The sequence below is a fragment of the Hippopotamus amphibius genome, chromosome 6 (genome assembly GCF_030028045.1).
Source record: "Hippopotamus amphibius kiboko isolate mHipAmp2 chromosome 6, mHipAmp2.hap2, whole genome shotgun sequence".
In the NCBI taxonomy this organism is placed as follows: domain Eukaryota; kingdom Metazoa; phylum Chordata; class Mammalia; order Artiodactyla; family Hippopotamidae; genus Hippopotamus; species Hippopotamus amphibius.
Window position 1 is genome coordinate 36,402,196 of NC_080191.1, and position 20,239 is coordinate 36,422,434.

General features: G+C 36.7%; 1 protein-coding gene across 1 annotated transcript in view; it reads left to right on the forward strand.

Moving 5' to 3' along the window:
* The window catches only part of LAMA2 (laminin subunit alpha 2), a 604,135-nt gene that overhangs the window by 416,550 nt on the left and 167,346 nt on the right, over positions 1 to 20,239 (forward strand). Inside the window, exons 23-28 of the mRNA XM_057737971.1 lie at positions 6,021 to 6,257; positions 14,421 to 14,564; positions 15,257 to 15,436; positions 15,542 to 15,730; positions 15,814 to 15,947; positions 19,503 to 19,620. Coding sequence (XP_057593954.1) covers positions 6,021 to 6,257; positions 14,421 to 14,564; positions 15,257 to 15,436; positions 15,542 to 15,730; positions 15,814 to 15,947; positions 19,503 to 19,620 — 1,002 coding nt within the window. The remainder of the gene's footprint in view (positions 1 to 6,020; positions 6,258 to 14,420; positions 14,565 to 15,256; positions 15,437 to 15,541; positions 15,731 to 15,813; positions 15,948 to 19,502; positions 19,621 to 20,239) is intronic.

Below are 20,239 nucleotides of genomic sequence, written 5' to 3' on the forward strand. Positions count from 1 at the left end.
ACCACTTTACATTTAGCATAAGAAACTTACAAGGTTAAACCTCTAATTTTCTTTCTTATCTTTATGTTATGGTCATCATATATTTTACTTCTATATATTATATATGCCACAATATAATCTTATGATTTTGATTTAAATAATCAATTATTTTTTCAAAAGGAGAAAAAAACTTACTTTCTGTTTTTCTATGTATCAATTCCAATGCTCTTTATTCCTTGTGTACATCCAAATTTCTATTTTATAACATTTTCCTCTGTCCATTAACTACGTCCTTAATAAGTTAACTACATTGCTAATTATAATTATTATTATTGTTGTTATTATTATTATTTCTAGTATTTCAGGTCTGCTGACAATGATTCTTTCAATTTTTGTTAGAAAAAAGTTTCTTTTTCCTTTGTTTTTCAACACTATTGTTTCTGGGTATATAATCCTAAATCCTATTATTCAGCAATTTGATTATGTTGTCTTTTTGTCTTTTTCTTATATTCATTTCTTATGGGGTTAGCTGGACATGTTGGATCTGTGGGACTGCAGATTTCATCAATGTTGAGTATTTTCCAGCCATTATATCTTTATATTTTTTTGGTTTGTTTTCCATCCTCACTGTCTCTTTCTGGAACTCATTATGTGTGTGTGTTTGGCCACTTGGTATTTTCCAACTTCTCCCTGAAATTCTACTTATTCTTTCATTTTTCTTTTTTTCTGTATTCTTCATTTTTGACAGTATCTATTGTTAGATGTTCAAATTCATTGATTTTTTTCCTGTAGTATCTAATCTGTTGTTAATCTAGTTGCTAGTATTTTTTTCATCTCAAATATTGCATCTTTCATCTTTAAATTTCCTTTTGGATCTTTTTATATCTTCCATTTCTCTCCTCTTTATATTCACATTGTCATTTATTCCTGAGAATATTTATTTATAATATTTATAAATACTGGTTTTTATAATGTAGTTTTCTGCTAATTCCATCATTTTTTTAAATTTCAAGATCATGCTTACTGCTTGATTTTTTCCTGGTTATGAACTATATTTTCTTGCTTCTTTGCATGCCTGGTGATTTTTATTTGGATGTCACATGTTGTACATTTTTTTCATTGTTGCATATTAGATTTTGTTGCATTCCTTTAAAAAGTGTTGAACTTTATCCTGTTGAACTTTAACCTCTCAGGTTAGTTACTCACCAATCACTTGAATCTTTTTGATGCTTGCTTTTAAGTTTTATTAGGGAAGGTCCTGTGCAGCCTTTAATCTAGGAATCACTATCCCTACTACTAAGAGGCTAAGTATATTGAGAACCCTACTCAGTGCATTGCTATCTGTTCACTCTGGCTATTGGGAATATGAATTAGTCCAAGCTTTCTGTGGACTCTAGGAATTTTCCATCATAGAGCTTTCCAATTTTTTTTCCCAACGATGTAGAATTTCCTTCCGTGCATGCCAGATTAGTACTTAGCCAACAACTCAAGGGAACCCTTCTGCATATCTCTGAAATTTTCTCTCTACCTTCCTCCTTTTTGGACACATATTCTACTTGTCTTTCATAAATTCTAACTGCCTCAGTTTCTCCAAACTCTACTCTGTTTCTCAACTCAGCTATAGATTTGGGCTTTATTCGGGTTTTCCTTTTCTAGATTGAGCCTATATGCTGCCTTTGTGTTCTAAATCATTTGTTTTCCTTCTCTCAAAAATCACACTTCTTTGCTTCATGTTATCAAATGTTTGAAAAGAGTTATTCCTTGGTATTTATTTGTGTATGTGTTTAGTTTTTAGTTTTGTAGTTTAACAGATTAAAAGAGAAGAGAAAAACCATAAAAGTGCTATAAAAACTGAGATTGTTTAAGAAGTAGGAATATTCTTTAATGCCTAGTGCAACACAGAGGTCAAGTAAGATTAGGGCTGAACTGTGTCCATTAAATTTGAGAGCAATAAATAAGGGCATTTTTGATGTTAGTGAGAGCCATTCCAGTTGATCACTTTGGATTGAGAAATATTGGAACATAATGACCAAGTGTGATCTGTATAACTCCACGATAGTACTCTGTAGCGATATAAACTATTATTTTCTAGTGAGTTAGCACACATGTAGACTATAACCACTATTACATATATGATAAAATATCTGAATACACTGGTCTGGAACACGAATCTAGAGGAAAACAAGAGTATTGGTGACTGTTCAAGGAAGTGCAAATACACAACTTCAGTTAGTCGTGGGATTAAATAAAAACTGGACAAGACACTCATGTTTTCTATTGCCAACAACACTATTAATTTCGAAGGTCCATAGAGCTACATTTTTGGAAACAAAACAAAAATTTCTCAAGAGTTCCAAAGATTTTTGATGAGTATGAACAATGCTTTAAGTTCTATGACTAACATCTTTGCCTTTTCAACCTCAAATCCAAGCATCTGCCCCATTGCTTGGACTCATGAATAAGTCATACAGAAACTTAAGATGGTTCCATGTTATCTACAAAATCCTGTGATGTGGCCAAACTCTAATTAAACTCCTGAAATTGAAGCTGATGCTTAATGTTAAGGATATAAATCAGGATAGAATATAATCCAAGTTTTTTTGTGTATTTGTATGTTTGATAACATTATATTTACTGATCATTGAATAAACATTATGTTGACTGAAGCTGATTGAAATATTTTGATTACTTTGAACCACTGTTAAAACTCTTAAATTTCTGAATAGCTAGACGCTTCATCATTATGAACAATTACAAAAAAAATTCATACAGCCCTCACAAATATTTATGAGCATGTATTCTACCATTTAAAAATCTTGGATGACTATAATCTAAATGAACAGTGATTTGAGATTTATAGTTTTCATTTCTTTGTTTCATGGATAATTTCTCTGTGCTGAGGTGTGAGCACACACATCATTTGAGCTTTTATTGAAGAAGAATACAAAACCTGCCATCTTTGACTAGCAGGGGAATAGTGCATAAATCCTCTATTGCTAAACAAACATTACATCTAATTATGATTTAAGTTTCCTGTTGGCTATAGTACTATCTAAACATATGGTTAATGGTCTCTTTTATTCTCCACTCTAACTTCCTGAATAAACTCCCTGATTTGGAAAGATCCCAATGTCTATTTGTACTGTTGACTAGTCTTTAAGAATTAATGCTTTGGTTTTGTATAATAAATTGGTAGCAGACATTTCATATTTCAGTTAAAATCTAAAGACATTTATTGTAGTTAGTAAAGTCTAAGACATTTATTTTAGTTAAGTATCTCATAAAATAATTTTTAGATTTATTACATGATTATAGTTTTCATAACACATCATAATTTTCTATTTCTGATTATGGTCAATTTTGTTTAAATGAGTCAAGGAAAAACTATTTTAAGTGAATAGGTCAATCATCCTTATTTTGAATTCTCATTCTACATCTAATGTTCGATAAGAACGAGTTACTTGGGAGGATGGCAATTGTTCTATGCTTTGGAAACTATGGCCATGTTTGTAGTATAATAAATAATTACATTTTAGATCTTTGAGTTTAAAATAACTTTTAGGAGCATCCCCTACTTCAGACCTTTTTACTGTGTAGCAGTGAAGACAGAAAAATACTGAATCATAAATACACCAAAAATAAGGCCAGGTGATATTTTAATATCAGAGTCTGGGAAAGTATTTCACCAAACATTTGGACCGGAAAGAGATTATAGATGGGAAGCTGGTGATTATACATCACATCCTGGAAAGAGTTGTCCCATAGGTAAACTGTTGGCAGGAGCAGAAGCCTGAGTAGTAGTGGGTGTAAGAAGAGCCTGAGTAGTAGTGGATATAAGAATTAAGCTGAGCAATGAAAGTGTGAGAAATGCAAAGTGAGATCCAGCCAGACTTGGGTCTAGAAATTTGGCAAGTTGCTATGCATATGAATCTGCCACAGAGCTGTAGATCTGAGAAGGATAGTTAATAGAAAAGCACCAAAAAGAGTCAGGTCACAGACTAAGTACAAAGCCTCTATGGTGGCAAACTCAGACACAGAGACAGGTGGTACCCACTTGGGACACAGAAACCACACTAGGTGATTGAACAGGGAAAGTAGAATATAAAGAATTAACTGGTAAAAGGTAGTTTGTTACTAAAAAAGGATGAAAGAGGGATGTAAAATGTCCTGAGGTAGTAGGTACAAAAGAGTAGCTACTACTTCCAGGGTGAAGGGGTGGTGGACAGTAAAGGAACCAAGGGCTAGGAGAGGATATTCCCCCACCCCCCACTCCTAACCTATGGCTTAGGTTCAGACATAGTTGAAAAGAGTGTGGCTATCACAGGAAAGCACAGCCTGCTGATGGTAAAACAAAAACAACAACAGCAGCAGCAGCAGCAATAATAATAATAATAATAAAACAAAACTTGCCAGAGCTTGTGGGCACATGCTGGTCTGTAGACGCTGCCCATCATTGCTGGAGGATATAGATATGCTGGAGCTACTAGAAGCAGCCTGTCATGATCAGAGCTTGTGTGCAGACCTAAGCAGCCTAGGGGAGAGAGTGGCCTGATGGCACAGCTGGAATTCTTTCTTTGCCTCTGGGCTCCCATGCTAAATAATTAAATGATAATGATGGTGATAGTAATGAAGAACTGGAACCCAGAACAGAAATGTCTTTCCATCACTACGGACTTATTTGGGTCTCTCCAGGACCTTCTAATGGCTAAGCGTAACATTCTGCTGCCTGGCCAGGGAGAAATGTCCACAAGTTCTAACTACAATATCACAAAGCAGGGCAAGGAGGAGTGAGTTTATATCTCAGAGACAGCAGAGTGATCATTGGCACAGCTGATCTCTGAAAATGATGTATTCTAAGATCTTAAATAACATTTTAGAAATCCTCTTGAATTTTAATTAAAGTGCAAGGAGCTATGAGCTCTAAATCAGAAGCAGAAAGCCTTAAGGAATAGAAGACGAAGAGATATGTGGATGAGCAGTAACTGAAGATTGCTGCTGAGATGAAATAAAGAAATTATTGAAAAGAAGCTAAAAATGCAGTAGTGTAATTAAAATAAGTATTGGTGGTATATGAATACAAGAGAATTTTCATGGTGTAAAATGGGAAGGACAAAATGAAGGACAAACTTGAGAGGCAAATAGGGAAACTCCTACAGAAAACATTAGTATATTATAGATTTGGCAGACAGACAAAAATGATGTACTTTAAGAACTATAAGTGATCCTGAAGAAGAAAATTGATAAATCAGAAGTAAAAATCAAGAACAAATTTAAGAAACAGCACTGAATTAAAAAACAACTTTATTCTCAAACTAAAAGAACTCACCATGTTCCAGCAAATTAGTTTTTAAAAAGACTCAAACTTTAAAAAATTCTAGCAAAACTTCATATTACATATATTAAGAGAAAATCCTACGTATATCTAGGAAGAAGAAAAAAAGGTTACCAGCAAAGCACCTCAAATCGGGCTTGTCTGCAAAACTAAACTCTGAAAACAACATTCTAGATATCACTTCTCTAAATTCTCTCTGGCTTCCCCACATCTGGTTTGGTACTTTTTATACTTTTTCATAACATTTTGCACTTCCCCTATTATATCATGTTTATTCTATTGTGTTATATTTATATATTTACTTCTCTGCCTTCATTAGACTGTACAGTATGTCTCCATACAATGAATGCTATAAAAATGAAATGATAAGTTCAAATGGCTTTGTCTAAAGTTCAATCTTTGAAACAACAAGTGTTTGAAGAAAACCTATACCTAACGCCTCCTCACCACAAAGGCAGAGAAAACACAGTTTCTTTCTTTCAATAGCTTTATGGTTTCTGGACAGTCATACATTTTAGTAAATGCAGAAAGCAATTTTAACATTATGTTCACTGATGTTTCCCAAGCAACTAAACTAGGACAGTACAAAGCATATAACAGACACATGATTAATATGTGCTTAATGGAAGCATAGAAACATTAGAATTAAAATTTAAAGATATTGCCCATGAAATGGTGTTACTCGTTGCTGTTTTTATCTCCTCCATAGGCTTGTAACTGCAGCTCGGTGGGATCCTTGGACTTCCAGTGCAATATAAACACGGGGCAATGCAACTGTCGTCCCAAATTCTCTGGTGCGAAATGTACTGAGTGCAATCGAGGTCACTGGAATTACCCTCACTGCAATCCCTGTGACTGCTTCCTGCCAGGGACTGATGACTCAAGCTGTGATTTGGAGACTAAAAAATGCTCCTGTATCGATCAGACTGGGCAGTGTACTTGTAAGGTATGTGCTACCAAAATTCAGTGAGGTAAAACCTTACTCAATTCTATTTCCATTGCTCTGTTTTAGCTTCATTCAGTTATTTATTCCTGTGTCATTAAGCCAAACAGACAGACAAATGAAAATTCATTGCCAGACACAGTTTTTTTCTCGCATACAAATAAGCACTGCTTATTTTTTTCTTTTTTTTTTTATTTTATTTATTTATTAATTTTGGGGGGGTACACCAAGTTCAATCATCTGTTTTTATACACATATCCCCGTATTCCGTCCCTCCCTTGACTCCCCCCCCACCCTCCCTCAAGACTCCCCCACCCTCCCCGTCCCAGTCCTCTAAGGCATCTTCCATCATCGAGCTGAACTCCCTTTGTTATACAACAACTTCCCACTGGCTATCTATTTTACAGTTGGTAGTATATATATGTCTGTGCTACTCTCTCGCTTCGTCTCAGCTTCCCCTTCACCCCCCGCCCCCTCCCACACCCCGAGTTCTCCAGTCCATTCTCTGCACCTGCGTCCTTGTTCTTGTCACTGAGTTCATCAGTGCCATTTTTAGATTCCATATATGTGAGTTAGCATACAATATTTGTCTTTCTCTTTCTGACTTACTTCACTCTGTATGACAGACTCTAGGTCTATCCACCTCATGACATATAGCTCCATCTCATCCCTTTTTATAGCTGAGTAATATTCCATTGTATATATATGCCACATCTTCTGTATCCATTCATTTGTTGATGGGCATTTCGGTTGCTTCCATGTCCTGGCTATTGTAAATAGTGCTGCAATAAACATTATGGTACAAGTTTCTTTTGGGATTATGGTTTTCTTTGGGTATATGCCCAGTAGTGGGATTACTGGATCATATGGTAGTTCTATTTTTAGTTTTTTAAGGAACCTCCAAATTGTTTTCCATAGTGGCTATACCAACTTACATTCCCACCAACAGTGCAGGAGAGTTCCCTTTTCTCCACACCCTCTTCAACATTTGTTGTTGCCAGATTTTGTGATGATGGCCATTCTGACCGGTGTGAGGTGATACCTCACTACGGCTTTGACTTGCATTTCTCTGATGATGAGTGATGTTGAGCATCTTTTCATGTGTTTGTTGGCCATCTGTATGTCTTCTTTGGAGAAATGTCTATTTAGGTCTTCCACCCATTTGTGGATTGGGTTATTTGCTTTTTTGGTATTAAGCTTCATGAGCTGCTTGTATATTTTGGAGGTTAATCCTTTGTCCGTTGTTTCATAGGCAACTATTTTTTCCCATTCTGAGGGTTGCCTTCTAGTCTTGTTTATGGTTTCTTTCGCTGTGCAAAAGCTTTTAAGTTTCATGAGGTCCCATTTGTTAATTCTTGATTTTATTTCCATGATTCTGGGAGGTGGGTCAAAAAGGATCTTGCTTTGATGGATGTCATAGGGTGTTCTGCCTATGTTTTCCTCTAGGAGTTTCACAGTGTCTGGCCTTACATGTAGGTCGTTAATCCATTTGGAGTTTATTTTTGTGTATGGTGTTAGGAAGTGTTCTAATTTCATTCTTTTCCATGTAGCTGTCCAATTTTCCCAGCACCACTTATTGAAGAGGCTGTCTTTTTTCCATTGTATATTCGTGCCTCCTTTGTCAAAGATAAGGTGCCCATATGTGTGTGGGCTTACTTCTGAGTTCTCTATTCTATTCCATTGATCTTCCTTTCTCTTTTTGTGCCAGTACCATACTGTCTTGATCACTATGGCCTTGTAGTATAGTTTGAAGTCAGGAAGCCTGATTCCACCAACTCCATTTTTCCTTCTCAAGATTGCTTTGGCTATTTGGGGTCTTTTGCGTTTCCATACAAATCATAAGATTTCTTGTTCTAGTTCTGTGAAAAATGCCATTGGTAATTTGATAGGGATTGCATTGAATCTGTAAATTGCTTTGGGTAGTACAGTCATTTTCACTATGTTGATTCTTCCAATCCAGGAACGTGGTATGTCCCTCCATCTGTTTGTGTCGTCTTTGATTTCTTTCATCAGTGTCTTAAAGTTTTCTGCATACAGATCTTTTGCCTCCTTAGGCAGGTTTATTCCTAGGTATTTGATTCTTTTTGTTGCAATGGTGAATGGGAGAGTTTCCTTAATTTCTCTTTCTGCTCTTCCATTGTTAGTGTATAGGAATGCAAGAGATTTCTGTGCATTAATTTTGTATCCTGCTACTTTACTAAACTCATCAATTAGTACTAGCAGTTTTCTGGTAGAATCTTTTGGGTTTTCAATATATAATATCATGTCATCTGCAAAGAGTGACAATTTTACTTCTTCTTTTCCAATTTGGATTCCTTTGATTTCTTTTTCTTGTCTGATTGCTGTGGCTAAAACTTCCAAAACTATGTTGAATAATAATGGTGAGAGTGGACACCCTTGTCTTGTTCCTGTTCTTAGAGGGAATGCTTCCAGTTTTTCCCCATTGAGAACGATGTTGGCTTTTGGTTTTTCATATATGGCTTTTATTATGTTGAGGTAATTTCCTTCTATGCCCATTTTCTGGAGAGCTTTTATCATAAATGGATGTTGAACTTTGTCAAAAGCTTTTTCTGCATCTATTGAGATGATCATATGGTTTTTATCTTTCAATTTGTTGATATGATGTATCAGGGTGATTGATTTGCGTATGTTGAGGAATCCTTGCATCCCAGGGATAAACCCCACTTGATCATGGTGTATGATTTTTTTAATGTGCTGTTGGAGTCTGTTAGCTTGTATTTTGTTGAGGATTTTTGCATCTATATTCATCAGTGATATTGGTCTGTAATTTTCTTTTTTTGTGACATCTTTGCCTGGTTTTGATATCAGGGTGATGGTGGCCTCGTAGAATGAGTTTGGGAGTGTTCCGCCTTCTGCAATATTTTGGAAGAGTTTGAGAAGGATAGGTGTTAGCTCTTCTTTAAATGTTTGATAGAATTCGCCCGTGAACCCATCTGGTCCTGGGCTTTTGTGTGTTGGGAGATTTTTAATCACTGCCTCAATTTCTGTACTTGTGATTGTTCTGTTCATATTTTCTATTTCTTCCTGGTTCAGTCTTGAAAGATTGTATTTTTCTAAGAATGTATCCATTTCTTGCAGGTTATCCAATTGATTGGCATATAGTTGCTTGTAGTAGTCTCTCATGATCTTTTGTATTTCTGCGGTGTCCGTTGTTACTTCTCCTTTTTCATTTCTAATTCTGTTGATTTGCATCTTCTCCCTTTTTTTCTTAATGAGTCTGGCTAATGCTTTATCAATTTTGTTAATCTTCTCAAAGAACCAGCTTTTAGTTTTATTAATTTTTGCTATTGCTTCCTTCCTTTCTTTTTCATTTATTTCTGCTCTGATCTTTATGATTTCTTTCCTTCTGCTCACTTTGGGGTTTCTTTGTTCTTCTTTCTCTAATTGTTTTAGGTGTAAGGTTAGGTTGTTTATTCGATAATTTTCTTGTTTCTTAAGGTAGGACTGTATTGCTATAAACTTCCCTCTTAAAACTGCTTTTGCTGCATCCCATAGGTTTTGGGTTGTTGTGTTTTTGTTGTCGTTTGTTTCTAGATATTTTTTGATTTCCTCTTTGATTTCTGAACTGATTTCTTGGTTGTTTAATAGTGAATTGTTTAGCCTCCATGTGTTTGTATTTTTTGCAGTTTTTTTCCTGTAGTTGATATCTGTCTCATGGCGTTGTGGTCTGAGAAGATGCTTGATATGATTTCAATTTCCTTTCCCTTGCCGAGGTTTGATTTGTTACCCAGGATGTGATCTATCCTGGAAAATGTTCCATGTGCACTTGAGAAGAAAGTGTATTCTGTAGTTTTTGGATGGAATGTCCTGTAAATATCAGTTAAGTCAAGATGGTCTAATGTGTCATTTAAAGCTTGTTTGTCTTTATTGATTTTCTGTTTGGATGATCTGTCCATTGATGTAAGTGGGGTGTTCAAGTCTCCCACTATTATTGTGTTACTGTCGATGTCCCCTTTTATAGCTGTTAGCATTTGCCTTATGTATTGAGGTGCTCCTATGTTGGGTGGATAGATATTTACCATTGTGATATGTACTTCTTGAATGGATCCCTTGATCATTATGTAGTGTCCTTCCTTGTCTCTTGTAATAGTCTTTACTTTCAAGTCTAATTTGTCTGATTTGAGTATTGCTACTCCAGCATTCTTTTGACTTCCATTTGCATGGAATATCTTTTTCCATCCCTTGACTTTCAGTCTCTATGTATCCCTTGGTCTGAAGTGGGTTTCTTGTAGGCAGCATATAGAAGGGTCTTGTTTTTGTATCCATTCAGCCAGTCTGTGTCTTTTGGTTGGAGCATTTAATCCATTTACATTTAAAGTGATTATTGACATGTGTGTTCCAATGACCATTTTCTGAATTGTTTTGGGTTTGTATTTGTAGGTGTTTTCCTTTTCTTGTGTTTCCTACTTAGAGAAGTTCCTTTAGCACTTGTTGTAAGGCTGGTTTGGTGGTGCTGAATTCTCTTTACTTTTGCTTGTCTGGAAAGCTTTTGATTTCTCCATCAAATCTGAATGAGATTCTTGCTGGGTAGAGTATTCTTGGCTGTAGGTTTCTCTCTTTCAGGACTTTCAGTATATCCTGCCATTCCCTTCTGGCCTGCAGAGTTTCTGTAGAGAGGTCAGCTGTTATCCTTATGGGTTTTCCCTTATATGTTATTTGTTGCTTTTCTCTTGCTGCTTTTAATATTTTTTCTTTGTGTTTAATTGTCATTAGTTTGATTAATATGTGCCTTGGTGTATTTCTCCTTGGGTTTATTCTGTATGGGACTCTCTGTGCTTCTTGGATTTGGTTAATTATTTCCTTTACCATGTTTGGGAAGTTTTCCACTATAACCTCTTCAAATATTTTCTCAGACCCTTTCTTGTTTTCTTCTTCTTCTGAGATGCCTATAATTTGAATATTGGTATGCTTAATGTTATCCCTGAGGTCTCTGAGACTGTCTTCTATTCTTTTTATTCTTTTTTCTTTTTCCTGCTTTGTGGCGTTTAATTCCCCTATTCTATCTTCCAACTCACTTATTCGTTCTTCTGCCTCAGTCATTCTGCTGGTTATAGTATCTAGAGTATTTTTAATTTCAGTTATTTTGTTATCCATTGCTGTTTGTTTTTCTGAGTTCTTATGAACTGTTTCTTGTACTTTCTCTATTTTGTTATCAAGATTTTGTATCATTTTTCCTATTTCCTCCTCATTTATTTGGTCTTGTGGGTTTTTTTCCTGCTCCTTTGCCTGCATGGTGTTTCTTTGTTTCCTCATGGTTGTGCAAACTTTTGGGGTTGCTTGTCCTGGTGATAGAGGTGTTTATAGGAGACTGTCCAAGCCTCAGACTAATGTCCAAGTATTGGATTAAACAAATACTAAGTCTAGGAAACACATACATGTATAAGACACACAATTGCTGAATCCATTAGGACATAAGGCTCTGGAAAGACCTGACGGAACCCCAGTATGCTATCAGGTATTCAAAGAGAAACCCAACAGAAATTGACAACTGAAACAGAACAAATCAGAGACAAAAGCAAAAGCAAGCAAACAAACAAATAACACCTTACACATACAAACACTAATCCAGGGAGATTTTGTAAGCTAGGATCAAATATAGAAAAGAGCTAGAGTACCACCAGACAGAATGGAGATTCTCAGAATGAAATTAGTCAGTTGTACTAAGGACTAAGATAAAGACAAAAACCTAATATTAAATACCAAGGTGGTGCGTCATCTGGAGACTAGAGCAAGGAGTCTGAGCAGACCGATAGTGTTGCTTATAAGTATGTTAAGATAAAATAAACTTAAAATGGCTGGAAGAAAGGGGAACAGAAGAACATAGTGTGGTTGGAAATATGGAAATAAAAAGAAAGGAATAGAAATGTATAAAAGATAGGGATGAAAGGAAAGTATGAGAGATATATTGTCCATACTACCAAAAACTTAGCTAGATATAGAAGTATATAAAAAGGCAAAAAAATAAAAATAGAATAAAAAATATCATTAAAAAATTATGTTATGAACTTGTAGATCCCTTAGGACTAAGATCGTAATTAATAAAGAAAAAAAAAAAGAAAAAAAAAATCCAGAACTGATCGCAGAATGGACCAGTTCAATAGAATTGATACTAATATTTCTCTTTCCTTAGAGTCTCAGCTGTAAGTGTCCTTCTACTCGCCTTGGGTTTTTTTGCATTATTCTGTGACCAGCAGACGTTCCTTTATTGTTGGTCTGTAAGCATTGGTGTATGAGGAGGGAGAGGGTACAATAGTGGCTCCTTCCCCTGGGAGTGAGTGAGCAGTGGCGCACTGTTGTTTCAGTTGGGCTTGGAGGTGCCTGTTGTGGAGGGACGCCGGTGGCTCAGGTGTAAACAGAAAGTCTTAGAGTCGAGCCTCTCTTGGGTTTTTGTTTGTTTGTTTGTTTCTCTGCAGCCTCCCTGCTGCCGGTGTTCCAAGGGGTTTTAATCTAGCCCCACCCGAGTGCCTGAGGGTGCTTGTTATCCCTGAGTGCCTTAGGTGGCCTGCAGGGCATCTCTCCACTGCCTGCTGCAGAGGCGCCAGAAAGAGAGAGAGAGGCTATGCGCGTGGCTCCTCCCCCCACCACCCCCCCGCCCGTGAGCCTGCAGCTTCCAGCCGCCATCATGGCCGGGCAGCTCTCAGGGGCGGGCACTCCTCGCCGCAGATCTCTTCCCTCCTGTCCTCTCGGTCCGTCACCTTACTGGCAACAATGTTTCTCACCCTGAACCAGCTCTCCGGTTCCCAAGCTCCCGCTCCCGGACCCTCTGTTCAGCTGTGGATCGACGTCTGGGTCCGGGAACACTGAGCTGCGGTGCGGACCCTCCGTATGTTTCTCCCTCCCTCCCGTCTGCCACAGCTCCGCCACTTCACCCTCTTTGAGCCGTCGTAGATGCCTCCCTACCGGTTATGTTGGGCTCCTTGTGGTCCTTTCTGGTGTCCGAGGCCATCTGCTGGTGTTCAGCCGGTTCTCTGTGGGAATTATTGCGTCCTTCAGTGCATTCCCAATGCATCTGTGGAGAGGGATGCATTCCACGTCCCTCTACTTCGCCGCCATCTTTTTCCCAGCACTGCTTTTTAAGAACTTATTTTCAACTAAAACCCAACTTTTTTTCTAGCTCATATAAATGATATATTTTTGAGAGTGGAGTTCAGTTTGTCTTACATATTCACTTTGCTTAAACAAGAATAATCTGGGAGGGGAAAAAAAAGACAGTTCTCTTAAGCATCATCAGAGAAAATCACAGCTAAATGATAAGGCTTATTAAGAAAAAAAACATTTTTCTCAAATTCATCCACAATCACTGTATGCTGAAAAATATATTTACTACTGTGGGAGTTCAGTAAAATTTCATCATGTATAAACACTGACATTACAAACAGTGACTATATGCAAATTTCAGCCCTCATTAATATTGTTAAATGATGTAGAAAAACAGCCAATTAAAGAGGATAAGAAGGATTTTTTCCCCTTTAGGTATTTCTGGAAAATCAATCCCAGGATAAATGCAGTAAAGACTGTGTCAGAAGTATCTTTTCAAGAAAAAGTCTATGCAAAGAGGGTCAAAGGAAACAGAAAGATGAAATCTGTGGAGTGGTTGTTAAGAGTCTTGAGAATTTAGGAAAAAGGAAGCGTCTGCGATTAAAAGTCCTAGACAAAACACAAAGTATAATGCTGCATTATTACATATTATAATTATGAGTAAATATATATGATATTTCATACATGCTATATGTGTTTATCTATAGTATTCAATAATAATTTTATCAATCTATATAATTTTAACATCCTGCCTGCTTTTTACAACTTTGCATCACACCACTGTCTAGGAATCAGTGTTTTTATTTTACTTTTGAAATTCTCATGACTCTTTCATATTCCTCACAGTGGAATAGTAGGAAATGTGCTGCTTAAATTTAAGAAACAGTTACAATATACTTAGTAATGTACATATTTATAAATAAAGCATTTTTTAGACCCATGACTTGCTTACAAAGGGATTAACTATATATGCTATTTGAGATGTGAGCCTAATATTTAGCATTCTTTTTGTTTCATTGTCTTTAAAATGTGCTCGTTATTCATCTTGAGTTTATTTCTCTCACACCTTCACCATATGGAGTCTGAGGAACTCTCATCTTTCTTCAGGTGAATGTGGAAGGTGTCCACTGTGACAGGTGCCGGCCTGGCACATTTGGACTTGATGCCAAGAACCCACTTGGCTGCAGCAGCTGCTATTGCTTTGGAGCCACTACTCAGTGCTCTGAAGCAAAAGGACTGATCCGTACGCGGGTAAGGAACTGCTGAGCCGTGTAATGGTATGATGTTAGTTCCTGCTGGCGTCTTTCAGCCAGGCACTGAGGGGTAGGAGGAAATGGCAAAACATTTAAGTAACCTTTTCCCCTGTGCACGTTTAGAACTGGTAGAGGGGCTGTGTGCCATTAGACAGTTGGAGTAAATATCTTTTTTATCCTTCCTTTAAAAGAGTTCATTTATTGTGGATAATGAAATAGATGCCAAGTGAAAAAGGAAAACATTACAAGGGAAATGTTATGTTTGGGGATGGGAAGAAGCTGCCTTCTGAAGAGCAAGGGCACCAGAGAGGGGAGGAGGGTGTGTGTTCATGTTGTAATGAATACCAGAATTTGTTGCACATTTATTCCAACCAGCCTTAGAGAATCGTCAGTCTTTAGGGTGGAAAAACGTTCATTTTTACCTTAATTTTCCTTTAACTCTCTCTGCTTTTAAACTCTACTTTTTGTTAGTGGAAAAGACCAGTTTTCACAGATGTTGTGGATTTCACTATGCAAACAAGTCAGAAGGGTTTATCCCCTCTCCTAACTTGTGCAGGAGTGCTGTTTCACACGAGAACACTTCATCAGAAGGGGTGGGGCTGCAGATAGATATGCAGTCCATCACTCAGTCTTAAAGGAGGCCTGCAAAGACTTAAACTCAACCCCCTGCTGCGTTTTGACCCTATGCAGGTGACTCTGAAGCCTGAGCAGACCATTCTGCCCCTGGTGGATGAGGCACTGCAGCACACAACTACCAAAGGCATCATTTTTCAACATCCAGAAATTGTTGCACACATGGATCTGGTAAGACAAGATCTCCATTTGGAACCTTTTTATTGGAAACTTCCAGAACAATTTGAAGGGAAGAAGGTAAGGACAAGAACTTTTATGTCACATGAGAACAAAATAAAATATGTTTTTAGAATAATGCTATTTTGAGATTTGTCTGACTTATTCCTCATTTTATTTTATCAGCTGATGGCCTATGGTGGCAAACTCAAGTATGCAATCTATTTTGAGGCTCGGGAAGAGACAGGTTTCTCTACATATAACCCACAAGTTATCATTCGAGGTGGGACTCCTACTCATGCGAGAATTATCATCAGGCATATGGCTGCACCTCTAATTGGCCAATTGACAAGGCATGAAATTGAAATGACAGAGGTAAGGTGGTCAGTTGTTGGGTGTCAGGTTGCCAGTGGATTTGCACTCAGTTTTGGCAAACTGGTTTCTTTTCTTGTTCACAGAAAGAATGGAAATATTATGGTGATGATCCTCGAATCAGTAGAACTGTGACCCGTGAAGATTTCTTGGATATACTATATGATATCCATTACATTCTTATCAAGGCTACCTACGGAAATATCATGAGACAAAGCAGGTAAACTATAATAAATATCCAAGTTAAGTTCTTATTCTAGAGTCTATAAGAGAGATCAGTAAGACATCAGACAAGAAAGATTTAAAAGTTTGGTTTGGGGGTGTGATGATAGAAGACTAGTCAAGGATGGCGTCCAGGTCACCTGGTGGGAGTGACTGCCATTCCCCCCAAAAGGGAAACAGGATCAGAAGCAAGATTAAGGGGACAAATATTGATCTTTGACATTTGAATTTTAGATGCCAGGCAGAAATTTAGGAGAAGGTAACCTGCAGGGTAGAGAGAATTCATTGCTGTGCTATAAATGGGCTGCAGGATTACTGAGAAAGTGTCCTCCTTCAAACCTCAGGGGAGCCAAGCAGGGCCAAGTTGGTTCTGTCTCTTCAAACCATGTGCATTCTCATCTGTACACCCCAGTGTGCCATACGATATTGCCATTTTCCCTGTGCCTTATGATGTGAAGAGATTGGGAATCACATTGAATAGGAAAGTACACAGAAGAAGAGCAAAAATGAATGTGGTGTCATGAAAGCCAAAGGATAAGAATACTATAAGGGAGTGGGTATGGTTTTTTCACATGACGCAAAGAGGACAATTAAAATGAGGCTCTTTGAAAGTAACACTTAGGATCACACTGGTGACATTCATAATACCAGTTTTAGTGAAGTCGTAGGGCAGAAATAGTCTCAAAGTTTTGAGAAATGAATAAGATGCAATGAACCTAATTTTATGAGTGTAGACTGTTTTCCATGAACAAAATTGTAAAAGGGAGGAATGAGGTTATGTCAAAGGTCAAGGGGTGATTGTTAAATCTGAGAGAGAAGTAAGCAAGTTTGTATACCACGGGGCTGGGGTAGAGGAGGAATTAGTAGCAAGATATACATAAAAATGATAAAGAGAAAATAAATAATGGAGAGGTCAGGATACTTCAACATCATAAGTACACGTGGTCATGTGCCTCAAGTATAAGGGAAAGCTTATTAATGAGATAAAATATGGAATTGTACAGATGTAGCTAAATGTATACCATGGAGGCAGAAAGTTGAGTTGAGTTCATACACAGTTTCAGTTTCTCCAGTATATGTTTCTCTGTTATGTCTATAAGAATATGAAATCAATAGATGTTTAAAAATAATCTTATATAATAAAATAGTAGATCAGTGCAGGAAAACAAAAGAAAACAAAATTATGAACCCTCTCACTGACAAACCAATGAATATAAAAATACCATATTTCAAATATTTACATTATTAAACATGTTATAGAAAATCCTTTCTTTGTTGCAGAAGACACATATTGCTCTTCTGATTGTACCAAAAGTAGGGACCAAGTCAAGGATCAAAATTCACCTTCAAGTCTGTATTTGATTTCTTTTTCATATTTCTCTCTTCTAACTGGAGAGTCTTTTTTTTTTCTTTTTTTTTTTTTACAGTAGGTCCTTGTTAGTTATCTGTTTTAAATATCGCAGTGTGTACATGTCAGTCCCCAAAACAGAAGATTCTTTTACATGAAATAATTTTAAAAAGCATGTACCAAAATATCTTGTCAATTATATTGTTAATTATTTTAGAATATCAAATATAGATTAGGTGACAGAAGCCAAAGCAGGTTTGCGTGTCATAGAAGACAGCAGGTAACTTTGTGAGTGTGCAAATATGTTATTTTGAAAATTGTTCCACACTGCAGTAAAAAAGTTTGGTAGTACACAGAACATTTTGTTAGTGAATCTGATAGAAACAATGTTGTCATGCATTTTTCCTTATGCTTTCTTTGCCTCTTTCCACCTTTCTTCACTGTAAGGTTTCTTTTTTCCCCATAAGTATCTTTCTCATCATTTTATTTCATATTCCTTACTAAATAATATCCTTTGGCTTAGGAGTTCCTTTTATAAACATTAGAGTAAGTAAATACCTCGCTTTTTCTAGGCTCAATAAAAACTAGTAACAATAAAAAACAAATAAAGCAGTGGATCAGTACTCGGTTTTGTAAGACAGTAGAATTTTGACAAAGGTCAGAAATATGTTTGAGACTTCCCTTCAAAATAGTTATAACCCTGCATCTTTATTCAGTTACAAATTTAGTCTCAGAAGCAGAGAGTTTGTTATATATGTGGTTTGAGATTCCAACTTTGTGTATATTGTCAATGCTGAAATTTTCTTTTTTCTTTGCTTTTGTCCTCTCTTACATTTATTTGAAAAACTTAACTTTAGTTTTCAGTATTCATATAAATAGAAGCCTGAGTTTGGCCAAATCCCTGATTCAGGCAAAAGAGTTCCTCTGTGATTCCCGGAGGAAAAAAAAATGACGCGTTGCAGAAATGTCTGTTGCTAACACCATTCAGGTTTCACTTGGATTTTAAATACTCGCTAGTGCGTTGTGTGCGTGCATGCGCCAGAGAAGGGAAAATGATGCTAGTAACTCCTCGGGTTATAAAATACCACGAGATGCCAGCAGAAATGAACTTGTCAACAAACACCAAGTTACCTTCTTACTCCCTCAGAGAACCCAGAGACTTTCTTATAGGAGGGGAGTGGTTTATTTACAGATGATAGCTGCTGTGCATCGTATAAGGAGAGGAGCATGAAATCTGAATTTTAACTGAACATGTGTTTCATAAAGGCTGGCTGGTCTTCAGGTTGCAGATTACAATGAGAGCCAAGTCAGAATGTGCAGTCCTAATTCAGTGTCAATAAAGCCTACCTTTGCTTATTATCAAGTTTATGATTCAAGCTCCTTAAGCTATTAGAGGTGACTTTTATTGAAGCAAAACTATTCATTGTCTCATTTAAAAGTTTATTTGCAGAACATTTCATGTTACCAGTTAGTCAGTCATGAAATAGCCTGAGTTTATGGACTGCGTATATTTTTTAATGTATAATTTCAAATTATTGCAAAGGGTATCAACATTTTCACTGTGAATAATTCTTTTCAATTATAAGGACCTTTCCACCAATAGGAAGGGTGGGTTAAGTTACTTGAAAGATTTATGCAGTAAAGTTAACAAAAGACTAATTTGAGAGGTTCTTTATCCTCAGAAAGAGATCAATATTACTAGCATATGCTTAATCGTGGTTTCCTAGATGGTTTTCTAAAGTTCTTGAAAGGATGTTCAGCAATTCAAAAGCAAACAATAGGGACCGGTTGCAAATTAAAAGCAATTTCACTAGTAACAACAGGAGGTTTTCCAACAGGGAATGACATTGGGTTGTCTGTTTGAAAGAATGAAAATGTCTAATTAATTGGTCATGTCTACATGAAACCACTCACATTTTTAAAAGTGGAGGGGAACACTCTTTATAATAACTTCTCAACAGGACATCAGACATCTAATTTCATAAACGCTTTATGATTTATGTGAGTATTTTGCTAATATGTAATCTCATCCTTTGAGGAAGCAAAAATGCAGGAATAAGATGGAATTTAGCAGCTTCAGAACAATAGGACAAGTTTGTGGTTGTTGACAAAACCTTGAGAAGACCCTCCTTGCAGGATTGAGTGTTCTCTAGGTGAGCTTAATTTACTGGTACCACCATCTAAGTATTTGCTTGCTGTTTCCAGGATTTCTGAAATCTCAATGGAGGTAGCTGAACAAGGACGCATCACAGCAGTGACTCCTCCAGCTCACTTGATAGAAAGATGTGATTGTCCCCCAGGCTATTCTGGCTTGTCCTGTGAGGTAAGCTGGCTCCAGCTAACCTGCTTAAGCCCAACTCACTTAACCAGCCAAATTGAAATACTCCCCAAACCACCTTTACTGCAATCAATTTTACTTTCAGGCATACCCTCATACCCTATTTTATTTGATCTTCCACTCACAGTATGAGACGCAGTGAGAAGATGATGTTATTGTTCCCTAGAAGTACGAATCACTAATCAAGGGAGATATTTAATAAAAATGAAAAGATTTGTAAAAATATGAAGCAGTCAGGAAATAAGAATGTTTTCTTAAGGCCCAATTATTGCATCTGAGCTGTTTTCTTGGTACCTTTTCTGAACAGTTAGAGACATTTAAACTGCACTGATTATGAGACAGGATGATATTGGGATTTGAAAGATTGTTTTTATACGGAACATGCCAAAACTTAGGCCATAAATATCACACTGTTCCCTTTAAAAGGCTTCTCAGTAGGACATACATTTTTCCAACAGTGCCACTATCATTCCGTCATTATATTTTTAAAACTGCATTTGTTACTTTCCAAGATATTCCTTTGATTATCTTCAGAACTGGTAAATTTTCTAGAGCTTTATTTTGTGGAACCAATTTAATTTTTACAAATATTAAATCTTGATAA